This window comes from Eptatretus burgeri, chromosome 9 (assembly GCF_056783735.1).
Source record: "Eptatretus burgeri isolate ZD-2024b chromosome 9, Ebu_testis_v1, whole genome shotgun sequence".
NCBI lineage: Eukaryota > Metazoa > Chordata > Myxini > Myxiniformes > Myxinidae > Eptatretus > Eptatretus burgeri.
Window position 1 is genome coordinate 84,329,738 of NC_140969.1, and position 17,893 is coordinate 84,347,630.

The window sequence follows — 17,893 nt, forward strand, 5'->3', positions numbered from 1 at the left end:
CGTGACCGTCCGCACGCCGGCGGGCGCGAATTCGCAACAATATTAACTTTCACACAGCTACAAAGGCTTAGGCACTCCAGAGGGATTTAAATATATATATATATATACTTTTTTTTCCCCTCAATTTTCAGAAACAATTTTTTTTTCCGACACACTCCGACACTCACTGATCAACCTCTGAAAGTTTGATGAAGATTTCTTTAGCCATTTCTGAGAAAAATCTGCGCACGCACGCACACACCTCTTGAATATTGGGTCGAGGTCGCTGCAGGTCTTTCAGACTGTGTCAATCCTTGCGAGTTGCATGGAAGGGAAACATTGCGTTTTTAAAATTGATCGCACGATCAAATATGGGTTTTGAGAACACCAAAACGGGTCTGTGGGTTTTATGAAGGAAAACGGATCAAATCCATGAAATGGAGGTCACTTGCCATCGATGTTAATGCTTCCACTTTATTTTCATGCACATGTGAGCAGTGTGTGTATATGTTTGTCTATCTGTGTCTGTCTCTATCGATCTATCTTTCCATGCATCCTATCTATCTATCAATCTATTAATATGTGGCTGTCTTTCTATCCTTTCTGTCTGTTTTCTATGTCTGTGCCTATGTATATCTATCTATTTATCTGTATGCCTGTCTATTATAAGAATGGCCTTATGTAATGTCTGCTTGTCTATCTGTCTGATGCAAGAATGTGTGATCAAAGTAAGAATGCACTTTCACTTTTAAGAGGGGGTGGGGGGGGGAGGACAGGGAGTTGGGGTTCAGAAGGGGTGGTGAGAGTAAAGATAGGACAGAGTTGGGAGGGGGAGGTTGAGACTTTGGCGGGGTTGAGGGTTGAAACTTGAAACTTCAGGGGGGATGGGGGTTTGAAGACTTTCAGTGGAAGGATAAGGTTGTGGTGGGGAGGTTGGGATGGGGGTGGAGGGGTTGAGGTGTTGTGGTGCGGCTGGAGGGGTTGAGGAGTAGGAATGGATTTTGGAGGGCAGGAGGGGGATTGAAGTCTTCAGGTTGGAAGGGGAAGGTTGAGGACTTGGGAGTGGGGCTTAATGACAGGGGTTTGCAAGGAGGGCTTGAAGACTTGGGGTTGGGACAGGAGGAAAGGGTTCAGGGCTTGAAGGAGAAAGGTATGGATGACTCAAAATCACGTTTTACATGACGTGGAATCTCCACGAGTCCGAGCCATTATGCTATCAAAGGGCATGCCAGTCAAACTCCTGAAATATTCCACACTCTTTTGGAAACTAATTCCCTTACAACAGCCCCGTATTAAATAAGGCAATTATCTCAAAGTGTGTATGTGTGTATGTCTGAAAATCATAGGAAATAACGGGGCTGGCCCGACCACCAACAAATTTTGCACAAGTGTTGGGGGGGGGTGAGGGGGGTGACACAACTTACGATTTTCACCTGTGCACGTGCCACAGTGCTTTAATGACCCACTGCTATGGACAGGGTGGGGTTATTAGCCACAGTGCAAAATATAATTGCCACACCTCTCGCATTACCCCACTCCCTTTCCCCAAGGCTGCACCCAAAAGGAGTAAGTGTTTCTAGTTTGTGAAAAATTTTGATTTAAAAAAAAATGGATGAAAAAGATGGAACTGTGGGAGAGCTCAATTATTATTCCCATCTGATCCCAGGTCCCATTTGTCCATAGTCTACTTACTGTCCAAGTAATTCATATAAAAGTACAGACATCTCCCAATATTGTTCTCCTGGACGTAATGTACAGGTAGTGGACAAAAAAAAAAATAATTTGGAAACACCTGGGTAAATGATAGACAACAAGTATATTGAATGCAACAGTTTTGAAGTGTGTGTGTGTGTGTGTGTGTGTATATGTGTGTATGTGTGTGTGTGTGTGTGTGTGTGTGTGTGTGTGTGTGTGTGTGTGTGTGTGTGTGTGTGTGTGTGTGTGTGTGTCAGAGATGCCAACTTTTGGAAATCAGAATTAGGGAGGATTTTCAACCGACACCAAATAATGTGCGCGAAGCGCAGATCTCGAGCGCGGAGCGCCGACCCCGGCGGGGTCCAGGCCCGCCTTAGGCCCTGGAAGCTCTGGGGTTCTAGACGCTCTCTCGTGCCCTCTGAGCCCTATTTTGGAGCATTTAACATGTTAAGAATTCCCACTTTTGAACAAAAAAGGGGAAAATTGTGTGCACTTTTAATGTTACATGTATGTTAATATTAGTAAGTTAGGGGACAATCAAAGATTAACAAAAAGCACAAAAGAAGCAATATTTTTCTTACCTTACTGGCTGGTACTACTGCTGCTTGCTTTTTCCATGGCAGCTTTGCTGAGTGACAGCTGTGTGGCTCTTTTAGCCCTTCTGATTATGTCTTTGCTGTATTCTCTCTGGTAGCAAGGGGTGTTATGAGCTAGTTTTTCAATTAAGAGAGCTTCCAGGGTTTTGACACTCAAATTGGGACGAAATTCAGTATGATTCTTCCGTACAAGACTGAGTGCCCGCCACATGATGCGTTCGAATGAGGAATGACCAAGATTCCCTTCATCACTTTGCTCAAATTAGGATACTTCTTGGCACCAGTGCAGGGATCTGTGAGCTGTGAAATCCGATGCCACTGCTCATCCACTCTCACTGTCTCAGTAGCAATTGTAGCTATGGAGGCGTCTGCCTGGTAGTGAGCGAATTCACTCTCAAGACTGTCTATGTCACTATCACCGCCACTGAACAGACAGGGGAATTTCTTGATGAAAAACTCCACACAGTCAAACCCCACTTCTTGGTGTAGCTTAACATCCAGCACCTGAGCATGCTTGGCTAATTCATCATCTAGCGGCCAGGTTTTGAAGATGTAATTGCAGGCTTTCACATAATATGAGCGAACTGCACTGAAGAAACCTTGGATGTCTGACTCACTCAGAGTGAAGGTGGATTTCTTGAGACTCCTTTGTTCCCTTATATACAGTTTGGCATCGTTCCCAATCATGAGGTCCTCATCATTCTTCTGATGATTTCTGTCAGAGAAGGGTACATTTACCAGAGCAACCGATGACACCGATGGTTTCAAAAACCGTACGAAGATATCTTTCAGAAGACCATTCAATTCTCCGTGCAGGAGATGAATACAGGGTTCGTCCTCTTTGGAGCAGAAGATTCCCCTTCTCAAAAAGCTTGTTAGCATATCGAAGGAAGAAACAATAGAGTTTGTTTGTGGAGACAAGAACATCCTGTTGACACGTTTTTCTCTAGATTCCTGCACAGTGTTTGAGGAAGATGCGCTTTAGTTGTAGAACTCGTAGTACACTTAGCCGCAGGGCGATCACACTTGCGTTTACTGCCAGCAGAAGAGGTCAGACTCGTAGTACCAGATCCAATTTTATGTTTGAGGAGAGAGCTTGAGGTAGGTGCAGCCAAGGAAGAAGGCCTCTGATTCGAAGGTTTTGCTGAGCTTCTATCAAGTGATTTGGCAAAAGCAGAACTTAACTTGGGTCCTTCTTTGCCTGTAGATGGGACTATCACAGTCTTTCTCGACTCTGAAGGAATCTGCTTTGTAGATGAACGTGATGAAGGGCCGGTGATGCTCCCTGCTCTCAGCATTGGTTTTGGTGCTGTCCCTGCTGTCTTCTTCGCAGCAGATACTGCAGTGGTAGTGGTGAATGCTGCTCCACGAGTGCTTGATCCTGCAGTGCCAGTACTGGCAGTAGATACAGTGCCGTCCTTCTTGCTCGTTGTTAGAGTCTTGGCTACAGTTGGTTGCATTTTTCTTCGTACTTCTTCTTTGAAGAAGAGGCGAAGTGGCTCCCACTGTTCAATCAGCCTGTCTAGGCACTGACCAAGGGACAGCCACCTTGTTGCGACATGCTTCAGAATCTTGTGTGTCGGGGCATCACAGAGTTCTTGCAGTGCTTTCACTCCTTTGACGCGTTTACTACTTTTGTCCAAGTAGTAGTAAATATCGATGAGAAAGTCATCTAATTCAATGGGTAAGGCCTGAGCTGCCTTCTTGGCCGTATTGTGCATCATATGGCAAGGGCATCCCATGATGTAGCACTCTGGATTTTGTTTGTGGATATAAGCAGCGACTCCTTTGTGCTTGCCCACCATGACAGAGGCATTATCAGCACAAAAGGAAACAAAATTTCCCCACGGAATTTTCCTGTCACTGAACTCATGATCAAGCAGTTTGAAAATGTTTTCTCCAGTGGAATCTTGTTTGCACGCAGGCAAACTTAGCAAACCTTGCTTCACAATCCCAGCACTGTTGTCATAGTACGAAATCAGGACAGGATATAGCTGGGCCTCACCACTGTCATTGCTACCGTCTGTAGCTAGGCTAAATGGAGCTAGTCTAGCAATATCGGCAATAGATGAAGCAGTAACATTTGACAACTCACCAATTACACTGGTCAACAACAAATTTGTTGTCTGCATTTTTAAGCTGATTTAGACGAATCTGATGCGCTGAATCCAAAACTCACATTAGTTTTGTTCAATCAGGTCAAGTTTTTGAGATATGGCCACATGTCGTTTTTTACATTTTTGTTCACATGTACGCATGTGTGGAGCATTTTAGAAGAAGTTGGTGGGGGTAAAATATCATGTCAAATTATTGTTTTAATTGGAAATAATTATTTTAATGACAAGAAGTATTCAGGTACGATAGTTCTAGGTGATTATGTCGAAAAGGGATCAGTTTGAAGTCATAAAACCTCAAAATCTTCCAAAAATTGGTGAGGCAAAGCATAAAGTTCGTGGATCAAAACTAAAGTTAATGGGGCAGATTTTGTAATAATGTGATACAAAAAAGTTGTATTTCTTGAAATAACGAACTCTGAAGAACGTACAATACCTACATGCGCCAATTTATGACATGCGCTTCTGCTCAAGCTTGGAGTGCCACAGTACGAACCCAAAGATTGGAGACTGTTCATTGACAGCAGCAAGCGATCACTGAAATGTGTTCTGCTACACAACGGCAACCAGTTTGCCTCTGTACCCATCGCTCACTCGACTACACTGAAGGAGAAGTATGAAGCGGTGAAGTACGTGCTGGAGAAAATTGGTTATGATCAGCATAAGTGGTTTATTTGTGTTGACCTGAAGATGGTGAACTTTTTGTTGGGACAACAGTCTGGCTTCACCAAGTACCCATGTTTTCTGTGCATGTGGGATAGTAGGGACCGTGCTCAGCATTACACGAAGAAGGACTGGCCTGTGCGGGAGGAATTGGTGCCATGCAAAGAAAGGAACGTCATCAACGACCCTCTGGTGGACAGAGACAGAATACTCTTCCCACCGCTGCACATCAAGCTCGGCTTAATCAAGCAGTTCACCAAGGCTCTGGACAAAGATGGTGACTGCTTCACTTACTTGTGCCAGGCTTTTCCAGGATTGACCATGGAGAAGTTGAAAGTTGGCATCTTTTTTTTTTTTTTTTTTTTTTTTTTTTTTTTTTTTGTTTTTTTTTTTTTTTTGTATGCCTTGGTCGAGGCTCGTATGAGAGCTAACACACAACTCACAGCAAGGAGGCATGAGACAAGAGGGGTGGGAGTGGAAGGGACAAAACATTGGGGAACAGACACAGGTGAACTGTGGAAGGGAGAGGGATGGGGATGGGACGGGGAACATGGCGAGGAGAAGATGGACATTACAGGGACTTTCAGGAAGGAAAGCAGGAGAATTGAAGGAAGTGGGCTTGGGTGGATTATCGGGGTAGAAAAGATCGAGGATTTGGATGGGGGAAGATAAGAGGTGGTGGTGAACAGCTGTTTTGAAAGCCTGGAGGGAAGAATGGGAAAGAATAGAGTGAGGAAGTTTATTCCAAAGGCGGGAAAAAGAGGAATGAAAGAGTGAAGATGAGCAGTGATTCGTGATTTTGGTAGTTTTACCAGAAGGGGGTTGTTGGCGGACCTTGAGCGCCCCTGTGCAAATGTGGTTGGGACAAATCGCACAGAGAGCAGGGCCGGCAAGGCTGGAGACCAGTCGGTAGAAGACAGAAAAACCACCGACCAACCCGCGGTCATTGAGTGAGAGGCCCAAACACTCAGCTTCATTGCCCGAGATGCCAATGATCTTAAAAGCCCTGGTTTCGACAGCGTGAAGTCGAGAAAGGTGGGAGGCAGGAGCACCAGCCCAGAGGGGAGAGCAGTACTCCATCAGGCTACGGACAAAAGCTTTGTAAGTAGTCAGGAGCTCAAGATTTTTTTTTTTTTTTTTTTTTTTTTTTTTTTTTGTATACCTTGGTCGAGGCTCGTATGAGAGCTAACACACAACTCACAGCAAGGAGGCATGAGACAAGAGGGGTGGGAGTGGAAGGGACAAAACATTGGGGAACAGACACAGGTGAACTGTGGAAGGGAGAGGGTTCTCAGATCCATCTTTGATGGTTCTCAGATCCGTCAGCTCATCAGAGATCCAGAGTTCAAAAACTCAATGAACGAAGTGGAACTGGAAGCGTGGAAGACATTTGTTTTGGTAGTGAAGAACTTTCTTGGCAACAATAAGGCCAGAAACTACGCAGAACTTGTCAACAACATGCTGACTGCTTTCAGAAACCTGGGCTGCAACATGAGCATCAAGATGCACTACCTATTTTCACATATGAACCGGTTTCCTGAGAACCTGGGTTCAATGAGTGACGAGCAGGGGAGAGATTCCATCAGGACATGAAGGAGATGGAGACCAGGTATCAGGGTCGCTGGGACGCAGTCATGATGGCTGACTACTGTTGGAATCTGAAGAGAGACCTCCCTGCCGCTGAACATTCCAGGAGTTCGAAGAAACGGAAGTTCAAGCCCTGAAGTTTGAACAGTGGTGACGCAACATGCAATTTACTTGTACTTACCTTTATCAATGCCCACCATTCAGATGACAGTAATCGATGTTTCTATCATGTAATCAATAAATATTGTTGGCAAAACATTTTTTTTTCTTAAAAACATGTTTAGGATGATATGTGTTGACAAAAATCAGCTGATAATGCCACAAAAATGTAATTGATTTTGTCACAAGATCTGATTTTTTCAAATCAACTTAGCACAAAAACCTGACCTGATGGAGAGAAACGGATGCCATTTCCTGATTCAGCAGTGCCAGAATACCCTAATTCACTTGTAGAAATCTAGACAACATTCAGAAAGTAAAAAATTGTTGACCAGTGTTCTTTTTTTCTTCTTTGTTCTTGTTCTTTTTTTTTTTTTTCTTTTTTTTTTTTCTTTTTTTTTTCTTGCTTTTTGTTCTTGTTTTTTTTTATTTTATTTTATTTTTTTTTTTGTTCTTGCACATCTTGCACATCTTGCAAGTTTTTGTTCTTGCACATCCATACTTTGAAGCAACTTTTGAATCTGGAAACATCTTTTGAAATAGAGGTCCAGCATGATCTGAGACTGATATGGGCAAGTTATGTTCCACAATAAATCCACTAAAGAGAAGTTCCGCTCGGGTAACATCCTCTTCCTCGCTTGTCCCTTGTTTGGTGAAATAATTCAGAAGTGTACCGGTACTCGTGCTCGAAGATCTCTCCTTTGCAATGTCTGTGTGCCGTTTGCTTCCAACGTGCTTCCGAATATCATCGCGACCTCCGTGCTCAACTGAAATATCAACGCTGCATACTGTACAATACGCATGATGAATTCCTCTTTCAGTCTTTCGAATACACGGGTATTGGAGAATGTATTCGGTCTTGTACTTCTGAGACCATTTCTTGGTCTTCGTAAGCTTCTTTTCTGCCATTTCGTAATCAACATCGAGGGTTTGAAGCATCGGTAACTTCGAAGTCGATGTTCCACAGCTGCAGCGCGACTCGTAGAACTCTAGCGGCTGTTAAATTAAACACCGCACGGTGGTCGCGACCGCCGGGCTGGTACGGGGCCCAGCTGCATACAGTGAGCGTATCGCATGCATATACACTGTGCATACATACCGCATGCACTGTATTGCACACATACCGCATGCACTGTATTGCACACATACCGCATGCATATACACTGTGCATACATACCGCATGCACTGTATTGCACACAAACCGCATGCACTAAATCTCAGTGCATGATCGCATAAGCGAGATCCAGACCCAATGTTTCGCTGCTCCTCATTTGAATTTGCAATTTTTTACGTACAATTTGGTAGCAGCGAACGTTATGGAGTTACCACATGCTATACGTAGCAGACGATGCTTTTCATTCAATTCTCATACTAGTACATTCTGATTAGTGAACAGTGCAAAAATATCAAAATTTCGGGAGGATAAGGATAGTGATCGTAAGGGCGGGAGTTTGGGTGAATTTTCGGAAGCCTCCCGATGAAATCGGGAGGGTTGGCATTGCTGCTGTGTGTGTGTGTGTGTGTGTGTGTGTGTGTGTGTGTGTGTGTGTGTGTGTGTGTGTGTGTGTGTGTGTTAATTAAGCAAATAACATCCCAGCATGCTTGGGGTCACATACAAAAATGCTACACAGGCCTGGTTGCCTCTGATTATGGTTAGCATGGCTGCAAGAGGAGACCCACTCCCCCCATCCACAGAGCACGTATGGTACATTCACATGGCATGTACCAATCAAAAGAAAATACAATTTGGGAGAGCTCTTGTGGATAAACACTTTCAAATTAATCTTAACCTTACACTCAACGATTATCAACATGCAAAACGATACTATCAAGAGAAATACCTCACCTGGAACATCATCATCATCATCACGTGACAAGCAATCATTTAAGATTACGAACAGCATGTGGCTCCTACCTGATGGCAGCACCATAAAACACATTACTGAAGCATTAGTTTGATTCGTTATAAACCTAGGTAAATACATTTAAAGCAGGTAAACTCGCAGCATCGTGGATTTAATCGATGCGTGTCGGGTTCAGCAACGCATGAAATGTATTACACGGACAAGGATAGTCGTAGCTTTTAACCCTTTTATATCATGGCTTGGAAAAGCCGATAGATTAACAGTGATCCCATTGAGAAATCTGTTCGATGATCCAGAAAACCATTTTGGTACAAGTGCGAGATCACCGCAAAGAGATAGGGGAAACAAATCAACATGAAACGAGTTTTGCGACATCGAGATGAAGCACAACTTTGGTGTCTGGCACACCTAGCGAGGCTCTCGTCATCACGACGACGACGCATCACCTGCACGACGTGGATGCATGCATGGAATCAGAGACACACATTTCAAAATGCTGAATTAAAATGGCTTTCATAAGATTGCTTGAAGAGAGGTGCTCAGAAGTCGTGTAAAAGCATAATGAACACGTGACGTATGACGGCTAAATATCATCAAAAACAACCCCCCCCCCCCCCCCATGAACACAAAGAGAAGAGGAAGGACGAGGATTATAATACACAACTCTACCTTGGAACCATAAGCAGAGCTTTTACAACTGCAGGGAGGAATCCAAAAGTGGCATTTTACAGCTAGTCATCCCACGTGCAGTTTATAAAATGTATAAAACACACAAACGCACGCGCACACACACACACACACACACACACACACACACACACACACACACACACACACACACACACACACACACACACACACACACACACACACACACACACACACACACACACACACACACACACACACACACACACACACACACACACACACACACACGAGCCAAAGCTTTTGCATCGTATCAATGGTGGCATATGTTGTCTTTGAAACAAGCAAAAGGCCCATCCCCATTTGTCTTGAACATTCAATTTGGTTTACCTTTGGTAACATGTTAACTAATGACCCACGCTGCACCGAACTCCCAGTGAGGTTTGCTCTTTATATTTTAATATGCTAGGGTGGTTCGTCTCGAACTTTCACACACATCGACAATGGATTCTCAGCCATCAGTGGTGCCTCTCCAAATTCCGCACTGCGAAGCACCGCCACCATGAGCCATCCCAGAGTTAACAGCCACTCCCTCCCATACATCCACACAGACCACGTATACCTCAATACCGTCTTGTACACGCTTCCTTTCCTTATCTTATTATCATACTTGTTTCACCCTTCACAAGGCCCTCACATTGCTGTTAACCTGGGGCTGACTTCCTATCCAGTTTTTGCCCGCATCCCTCGCTGTTTGAGCCAATACATTCGGTTAACATGTGGTGAGTAATATAAAGTGGTTCTGTGGTTGGAAATCACAGGGTTAATTGCACTTCCTTTCAGGCAATGTTGAGTTTCCCCTCGTGATTATTAGCCCATCCGCCGGGCAGAGGGAGAAGGGGTTTTGGAATTGTTTACTATTTGAACTTTGGTCATCAAATGTCAACAAACCTTTATGATGACAAAATGGGGAAGACCGATTAATAAAATTAGCTGTCATTTTCTTGGAGTTTAGTTCGAGTACAAAGCAGACAAGGACAGGCTTTGCATTTTGAGATACTTTCTAGTTTCAAATGCGTTCCAATGAACACACTCATTTTGGAACTTGCAGCAGCGTTGAAGGTGTGTCCAGGTAGAGGAGGATCCGTGAAACCATAGATAAAAAGAACATTTGTCCCGTTTGCCCTTCAAACGTTCTATTCCCAAACAGTCAGGTTATGGCAAGTTATCATAAAAGGGGTTTATTTTATTTTATTTTATTTTATTTTATTTTATTGTGGCCTTTTCTCATCGTTTTAATCCACACATCCAAACATTAAAAAGTCAAACCGTCGATGAATGTCATCACAATCCAAATTCCTTCTGACAATCAAATCTCAACAAGTTAATTGGACAATCAAAGTGCAGCGAGAGAACTTACAACTTTTGCTTCGTCATTCGGCACTCCATTACGATTAAATTAAAGACCAAGTCCTCAGTAGTCAAGCTTTCCTTGATGCTTCACCCGACTGCACCAAAAGAGACGCACAGTTCGCCCCCATTTCGATTTCCCCCAACCAGTAAATTTTGCAGCAAATGCACCACAGAGAAATGCAATTTAATTAAACAAACACAGGTAAGCAGAATTATTGAAACATCAAATACCTGTTAGTTTTAATTCCCAGCAAAGCTCACACAGCCCAATATTAAATGACTACGGCACAACCACACCCAGCGTAAAGGTTCAGAGGTAAACAGTGTAAGCGTAACAGGTAGAACGCGTAGTGCGATTACTAACAAGGAAGCGAGCGGAGCAGTAGAGAGGTTGCGAGCAAAGCATTTACCTAGTAAACACCGCCTTGAGTTTAGTCCACATGCTACCGACAGTGCTACTAACTCGTTCCGTCAGACTGTGCCGCCGCAGGGCAGGACAAGGAATATGGGGTGGGCAAGGGAAGGAAGAACAAAATTATATGGAAAATGTTAAATTCGTCCTGAGAGTGCGAGGAAATCTGTATTTATGCAAACAAGTTCTGTTTAGGAGAAAAAAAAAACAAAAAATGTCAGTAAGTAGAAGATTGTTACATTTTCCTCCCCTTCTCTACAGGGGCCCTTCCAAACAAACCTCACCATCTGAAATCAGCGATCCTATTGGTCAATCAACCAAAGCAAAACACCACCAGTATAATGGAGGAAAATCTCTTGCACGCACACGCACACGTACACGCACACGCAACTGCATTTCTCTCCCTTGTATACAAAACAACACAATGCATGAAGGCAGTATACGTGGGTGACTTACGTGTTCCCTCGTGTTCGCGAGTGCTCAAACAGGAGCAAGCCGCGTGCATTGACGCTCGTCACCAGCTCTCCACCACTGAGCACGTCAATGCGAAACGGATGGGCAGAGACCGAGATCCGTAGAGAATCGCGCCCCAAAAGCATGAGCTCCTCTGTGGTCTGTTTCTCTACGGACAACCTGCGGTTGAACAATGACAACCGCGGCACAAGTTCAGCCCTCACTGAATTTGTCTTTTGTTCTTTCCTTTTCTTACATTTTTTTTTTTTTTTTTTTGCTCAAAGCGATTTTATTTATTTTCTTTATTATATTTCCCTTTGCTCAAAGCTGCCATTTGTATGAACTCTAGTGGTTTTATTGTACAGGAGTGGTACCATAAATATGTCACATACCTTTTTGCCATTTTATTACAGCCAGCTTGGCTCGACTAACCGTTATTAGTCTGGAGACAGTCCTGGTCTACAAGGCTTGGCACTTCATTTACAAGTAACCCTAACAACATCTTCACAGGATAATCACTATTCTCTAACCCTGACTCCAATCCAATCCCTCCAATCCTCTCCCTCCCCACCCTCATCCCTCCACCCAGTAGCATTATGCAATTATCTTTCTTATTAACTTGCAATTACTATTAAACAAGGCAAGCACAAAACACAAAAGTTAATTATAAATGCTAAAAGGGAACGGTAAGTCGTCAAGGAAGTCAATGGACTCGCAAGACACCAACTGGCACAATCGATGCATACGCTTGGGTCACATGATGTTGACAAACATAAAGGGGGGATGCCACATGTGCTGCATTATACAGTTATCACACTTCGAGTTCTCTGTCACTTTGACGTCATTACTCTCCTCTTTGATGAAGGAAACGATGTCACACTGCGTGACGTATTGCGAAGGAGGTACCTGTAAGTCAAATAAACATGTGCATAGTCTCGACTCTAGAGGCTATTGTAAACAACAACAACAACAACAACAACAACAACAGCAGCAACAGCAGCAGCGAGTGATCAATATTAACAATGAATGAAAAATTAATTTTTAAAGATTAGTACAAGGACGAAGGGACAAGCCTATACGAGCACACGGGTGCCCCTCTCCCCCACCCCCACTGTGAAGGAAATATCCAGCAGCCCTGAAAATTGTGAGGCCATTGAATGGGGGTAAAAAAAAAAAAAAAAAAAAAAAGCTTGAATCCCTGGAGGGGAGAATAGCATCTGGAAGGTGGTTCCGTAAACAGGAGAAGTGAGGAATAAGAGTTGGGGTGTGCAGTCAACCTGGATTTTGGAAGTTTAACCAGTTGGGGGATACTGGAAGAACATTTACATCGTGGGGTTGTTGGGGAAGGTCAGTGGACTGAGAGAGCAGAAGGAGCAATGTTGGAGAATATGAAGAGACCACCGACCTGCCTGCGATGTGAGAGCAACAGACCTTGTGCCTCATCACAGGAGATTCCAATAATGTTGAGAGCATTAGATTCCACAGAATCCAGGAGATACAGATAAATTATATTCCACAAACAACTCATCAAGCACATTAAAAACTTGAACAACAATGGGAAACCTCAGTCGATGTCAAGACAATTAATTATCCACAGAAGCTTGGAAGATGCGTCAAGTTGTTTAACCGTTTTGCAAGTACCACCTGTAGGTTCTGGGAGAGCCAACAAGAACATCGGAGGCCTCAAAGCGAGGCCGCCGCGTCTCCAGTTCCGTAATGCGGAACCGCACGGTGTTATCCTCCAGTCCACATATCTCCAGCTTGAGCAGTACCTGCGGCAAAACCGGACATGCGCCTCAAGAAAATGGATGATCGTCAAAATTAAATCGGAATGCTCTGAACAGGAAATCTGTATTACAAGGGCAACTCTCCCTCAAAGCAATTCTCACATTTCTATCTGAATTTCACAACATGATCAAACCTTTCTCCAATTCTTCCTTACCTGGGTCTTCTCATGTAAAAGGTTCAGTGATGTCGCCGCCTGCGAAATCTCCAAAGTGTCGAGCATGGCACGGTAAGGAGAGACATCAGGATGGAACTTTCTCTGCCGCCTGTGGATAACGGTCAAACTCAGGTGACGTATGATACGTGTGCTGTCTAGTGTTTCTGTCTGCACGTGTGCACACGCTGTGTATGCGACAGCTCACCCACGAGCCTTATCCACAGCAAAACAAAAAACAAAAAAAAACCCCCAAAACTCATGGTAATTAAATAAAGTCACTATTTCCAAAGATTCACGAAAGATAAAATAAAATCAACATGTAGCGAAACATTCAAAGTACACCGCCCCCATGCCACATAAATAAATAAATAACAAATCCTCCAGCATGCGACATCGCCGGGGTGCCTTCGGTGCCCAGCGATGCAGCCTTGCAGCACATCGACTCGGAATTGGGAGGGAGGGATGTACAATAATTGATCAATTGCATCGTTCAAATGAATTAATAATAATAATCGTAAAATAATTAATTCCTCAATCAATTGCCGAACAGCAAACCTAAACCACCACGGTGGTTTCATCCGAATCTGTAACTTTTTGAAAATTAATCGAAAAATTAATCAACTAATCGATTAATTATTCATCAATAAATTCAAAAATACACTTTTAATAGCCAAATCACTTGGTCACCGTCACGTCCAAATATCAGCTTCTGAGCTCAAAATATGCCTGAGATATTGCCAGGATGACAAATAAAATAAAGTAATTAATAAATCGATAATAATTAAGTAATTAATCGATTGATCAAAAAAAAAAAAGCGTTTTTGCCAAAGGACATCTTCACTTTTGTCCCCAAATTTCAGCTTCCGAGCTCAAACGATAGTGAGATATTGCTCGGACAAACGAACAAACAAACAAGAAAGAAAACGGAGTAAAAACCGAGTACTCCCTTCGAAACCGAGCGACGACGTCATGCATCGGCTGGATATGGAATTGGGAAGGAGCGGTGTACAAAAATACATTAAAAAGAGGAAAAAAAAATCAAATCATGGCTCACACAACCACATTAATTCTGTGCAAAGACAGGAATATAAATTGGTCAGATGATCAACATTTCTGAGCAGATGGCAACTCGTGAGCACAAAGCCTCAAGGGATCATGTGGGTACAAAGTTGCCTCGGAGAATAACTGGGAATTTTTCGTTCTGTTTAGGTATCATTCGCACAAAAGCCATTTCATTTTCCACAAATCACAACAGGTATGATAATGTACATTCTACATTCACCGTTCAAATCCTTATTGTGGGAAACGGTGATTGGGAAACCATGCAATCTGCTTATAGAAAGCAACCACGTTTCTCTCGAAGGGACGGGGGTTGAGGGTAGGAGTGGAGGCGAGTGGGGGGGGGGGGGATGCGACAACCAATAAACCGAAAGGAGAACGATAGCCTTCAATTTGAAGAGCACTATATTTTCATGCGCCTGTACTTCCTACACCTTTTATTGATGCAAGTGCACTGCTGGAATCCGAAGAAATGGCCTTGTCGCCCTTTGAGCGCAATATTATTACGAACACACACTTCCTGTACATTCGCAAAGACAATCATCACCAACAGCTTTCGTTCCTTTATTTCATTTTGTATCACGTGTCACAGGCAATCAGCGAGTAATTACATACATCAAACTAAAACGGCACTCGGTTGAGCGCAAACCTCTGCCAGGCTGAACAGTTTACGTTTTGTATCCCACTGAAAGGCAAGGTCTGCATCTGGACCTTAAACATCTAATCGGCTAAGTTCTTGTCACCTATGAAACTCATCCACCAAGTTTTGGCAGAACTCGTGCACAACTTTTTGAAATATCACGCTACATATCGTTTTGGCCCAATCTCTCAATGCTGAAAAAACAAAAATCACTCAAAAAAATTCTCGAATCCAGATCCGGATCTCCACCAAAATTGAATCACTTCGTCACAGTCACAAACCCAACCTGTCCATCAAGTTTCATCCAAATCCGTCCACAACTTTTTGAGATATCCTGCTCACAGACACACAGACAGACACACAGACAGGGGTGAAAACAACCTCCTGCCACCTTCGGTGTGCGGAGGTAAATATAATATTCTTCTCTGAATACAAACAGCTTCCAAACTGAGAACCTGTCTGCGTCGCATGTAAAAAAAAAATATATATATTTCAAAAAAACCTGCCATGTTCATCCACAGCAAATTCACAAAAGGTAAACCGAACCAAATTCACAAAAGGTAAACCGAACCAAATTCACAAAAGGTAAACCAAACCAAATTCACAAAAGGTAAAACAAACCAAATTCACAAAAGGTAAAACAAACCAAATTCACAAAAGGTAAACCGAACCAAATACACAAAAGGTAAACCGAACCAAATTCACATCAAAATGAAATGAATAAAAATACCGAGATGCGAGCCCGAGAGAGAGAACTTCGAAATAGTACTGCAGCATAGCAAACCAATTGTCCGACTTTTCATAAAAGCACCAAAATTGATACATATGTTAACTAATGTATTCTGAACAATTCTGGATATGGAGCCACTTGAGATTTTGCCTTGGTCAGCTTTGGCAGCCATTTTGGAAAATGGCTGCCATTCTACTTTAACAACATGGGATATCTGTCATTGTTATTCTCTTTGTAGGTTTCTCAGAGGTGATAAATACCCCATGTGATGTGCATTTACAAAGGAAAACAATACAAATGTCATTTGTGTGGATTTATTATATTTCCAACCATTGTATTGGGGAAAAATGGTCATTTTTATGGGAAAATCCATTTTCGAGGTGACGTTGGCCTGACGGACAATCCCAGTGCTCTGAAGCGCTGGATGGTCGCCGAACCCGAGGTGGCCAGAGTGATCATGGAGTTTGAGGAGGCAAACATGCATCCAAATGCCGAGGAGGAGACACGTCACCATGAAGAAACACCGCGTGCACAGGAAGCATTTGCTAAAGATGTACAATCACTTGTGGCTATCATTGAAGAGCTGGGGAATCCCTTCGAGGAGGATAGTCCAGATTTGCTGGTCCTTGACACCAAGGAGATTGCTGATCCTGCAGTGATTGAAACAGTTTGCACTGCCAAACAGATTGGACAAGAACAGTTTCAGGCATACTCAAAGGATTGCCTCAGCGACAGAGCCAAGGCTATTGACGAATCTATAAAGAGGAACAAACTCCCCCTCTTCGTAACAGACAGAAGACCAAAAGCACCCAAAGGAAAGGAAGCATCTGTGAAGAATGATATGGCCTTATTTGCAAGGCTCTACATAGGCTGCCAGAACTACGATGGGAACCTGGACGAGTTCTTCCATCATGAAAATCAAGCATGCCCTCCCGCATTATCTGATGCAGGTAAGCTACACCTGGGTAGCAAAAGCGACTTGCTGGTGTGCCTTGAAGGCGTTGCTGAAGCTCAGTCTGATGCACCTGCTGTCACTTCTGTTGTCCTTGACGGCGTCGTCATCGTGCAGATGTTGAAGCCTGGCACTGCCAAGACATTTGAAGAATATGCCCACCAAGTCTTCATCCCATACGTTGAGGGGCAGCTGCGTCGTGCTTCAAGTCTCGACCTCGTTTGGGATAGCTACAAAGATGGCTCCTTGAAGACGGCGACAAGGGAGAAACGAGGAAAAGGGGTGCGACGGCACATGGTGAGCACCGCAGCCAAACCAGGAAACTGGCAGAGTTTCCTACGTGTCGAAGCAAACAAGATGGAGCTCTTCACCTTCACATCCAATGTGCTGGTGCAGTCCTTCCATGACGAGGCAAAGGAGCTGATAGTCACTGATGGTGAAGCAGTCATCTGCCTTCCAAGGCAGGAAGATGAAAGCCCTCTGGCTCCATGTGGTCAAGAAGAGGCGGACACTCGCATCATGCTACATGTGGCCCATGCTGCAGAACATGACCACCGTCAGATTCAAGTTCTAACCGCAGACACCGATGTCGTCGTCGTCTTGGCGGTGATGGTAGCCCAGGCACTACCATGCATGGATGAACTCTGGATTGCCTTTGGGATGGGCAAGAACGACCGCTACATCCCTGCCCATGAAATAGATGCCTCCCTCGGTCCACACAAGGCACGTGCCCTCCCTGTCTTCCACGCAATGACCGGATGTGACACGGTATCAGCATTCGTGGGGCATGGGAAGAAATCTGCCTGGGCCACATGGAACTCGTTTCCAGAACTGACAGATTCTCTTGTGACCCTGACCACCACACCAGTCAACATCCAGGATGACACAATGCACTGCATTGAAAGGTTTGTGGTGCTCCTCTATGACCGCACCAGTCCATATACGGACGTCAACGAGGCCAGAAAGAAACTCTTCGCCAAGAAGAA

The 17,893-nt window shown here is 43.8% G+C and overlaps 1 protein-coding gene across 3 annotated transcripts in view; it reads right to left on the reverse strand.

Annotated features, from left to right (window-relative positions):
* Positions 1 to 17,893, reverse strand: part of GANAB (glucosidase II alpha subunit) — a 76,153-nt gene that overhangs the window by 55,249 nt on the left and 3,011 nt on the right. For 2 of the 3 annotated variants that reach the window (XM_085895871.1, XM_085895872.1), the window contains exons 3-6: positions 13,527 to 13,635; positions 13,229 to 13,356; positions 11,588 to 11,764; positions 11,130 to 11,195 (exon numbers count right to left, since the gene is read on the reverse strand). In XM_085895871.1, coding sequence (XP_085751997.1) covers positions 11,130 to 11,195; positions 11,588 to 11,764; positions 13,229 to 13,356; positions 13,527 to 13,635 — 480 coding nt within the window. The remainder of the gene's footprint in view (positions 1 to 11,129; positions 11,196 to 11,587; positions 11,765 to 13,228; positions 13,357 to 13,526; positions 13,636 to 17,893) is intronic. The other variant, XM_085895873.1, reaches the window with a different exon arrangement.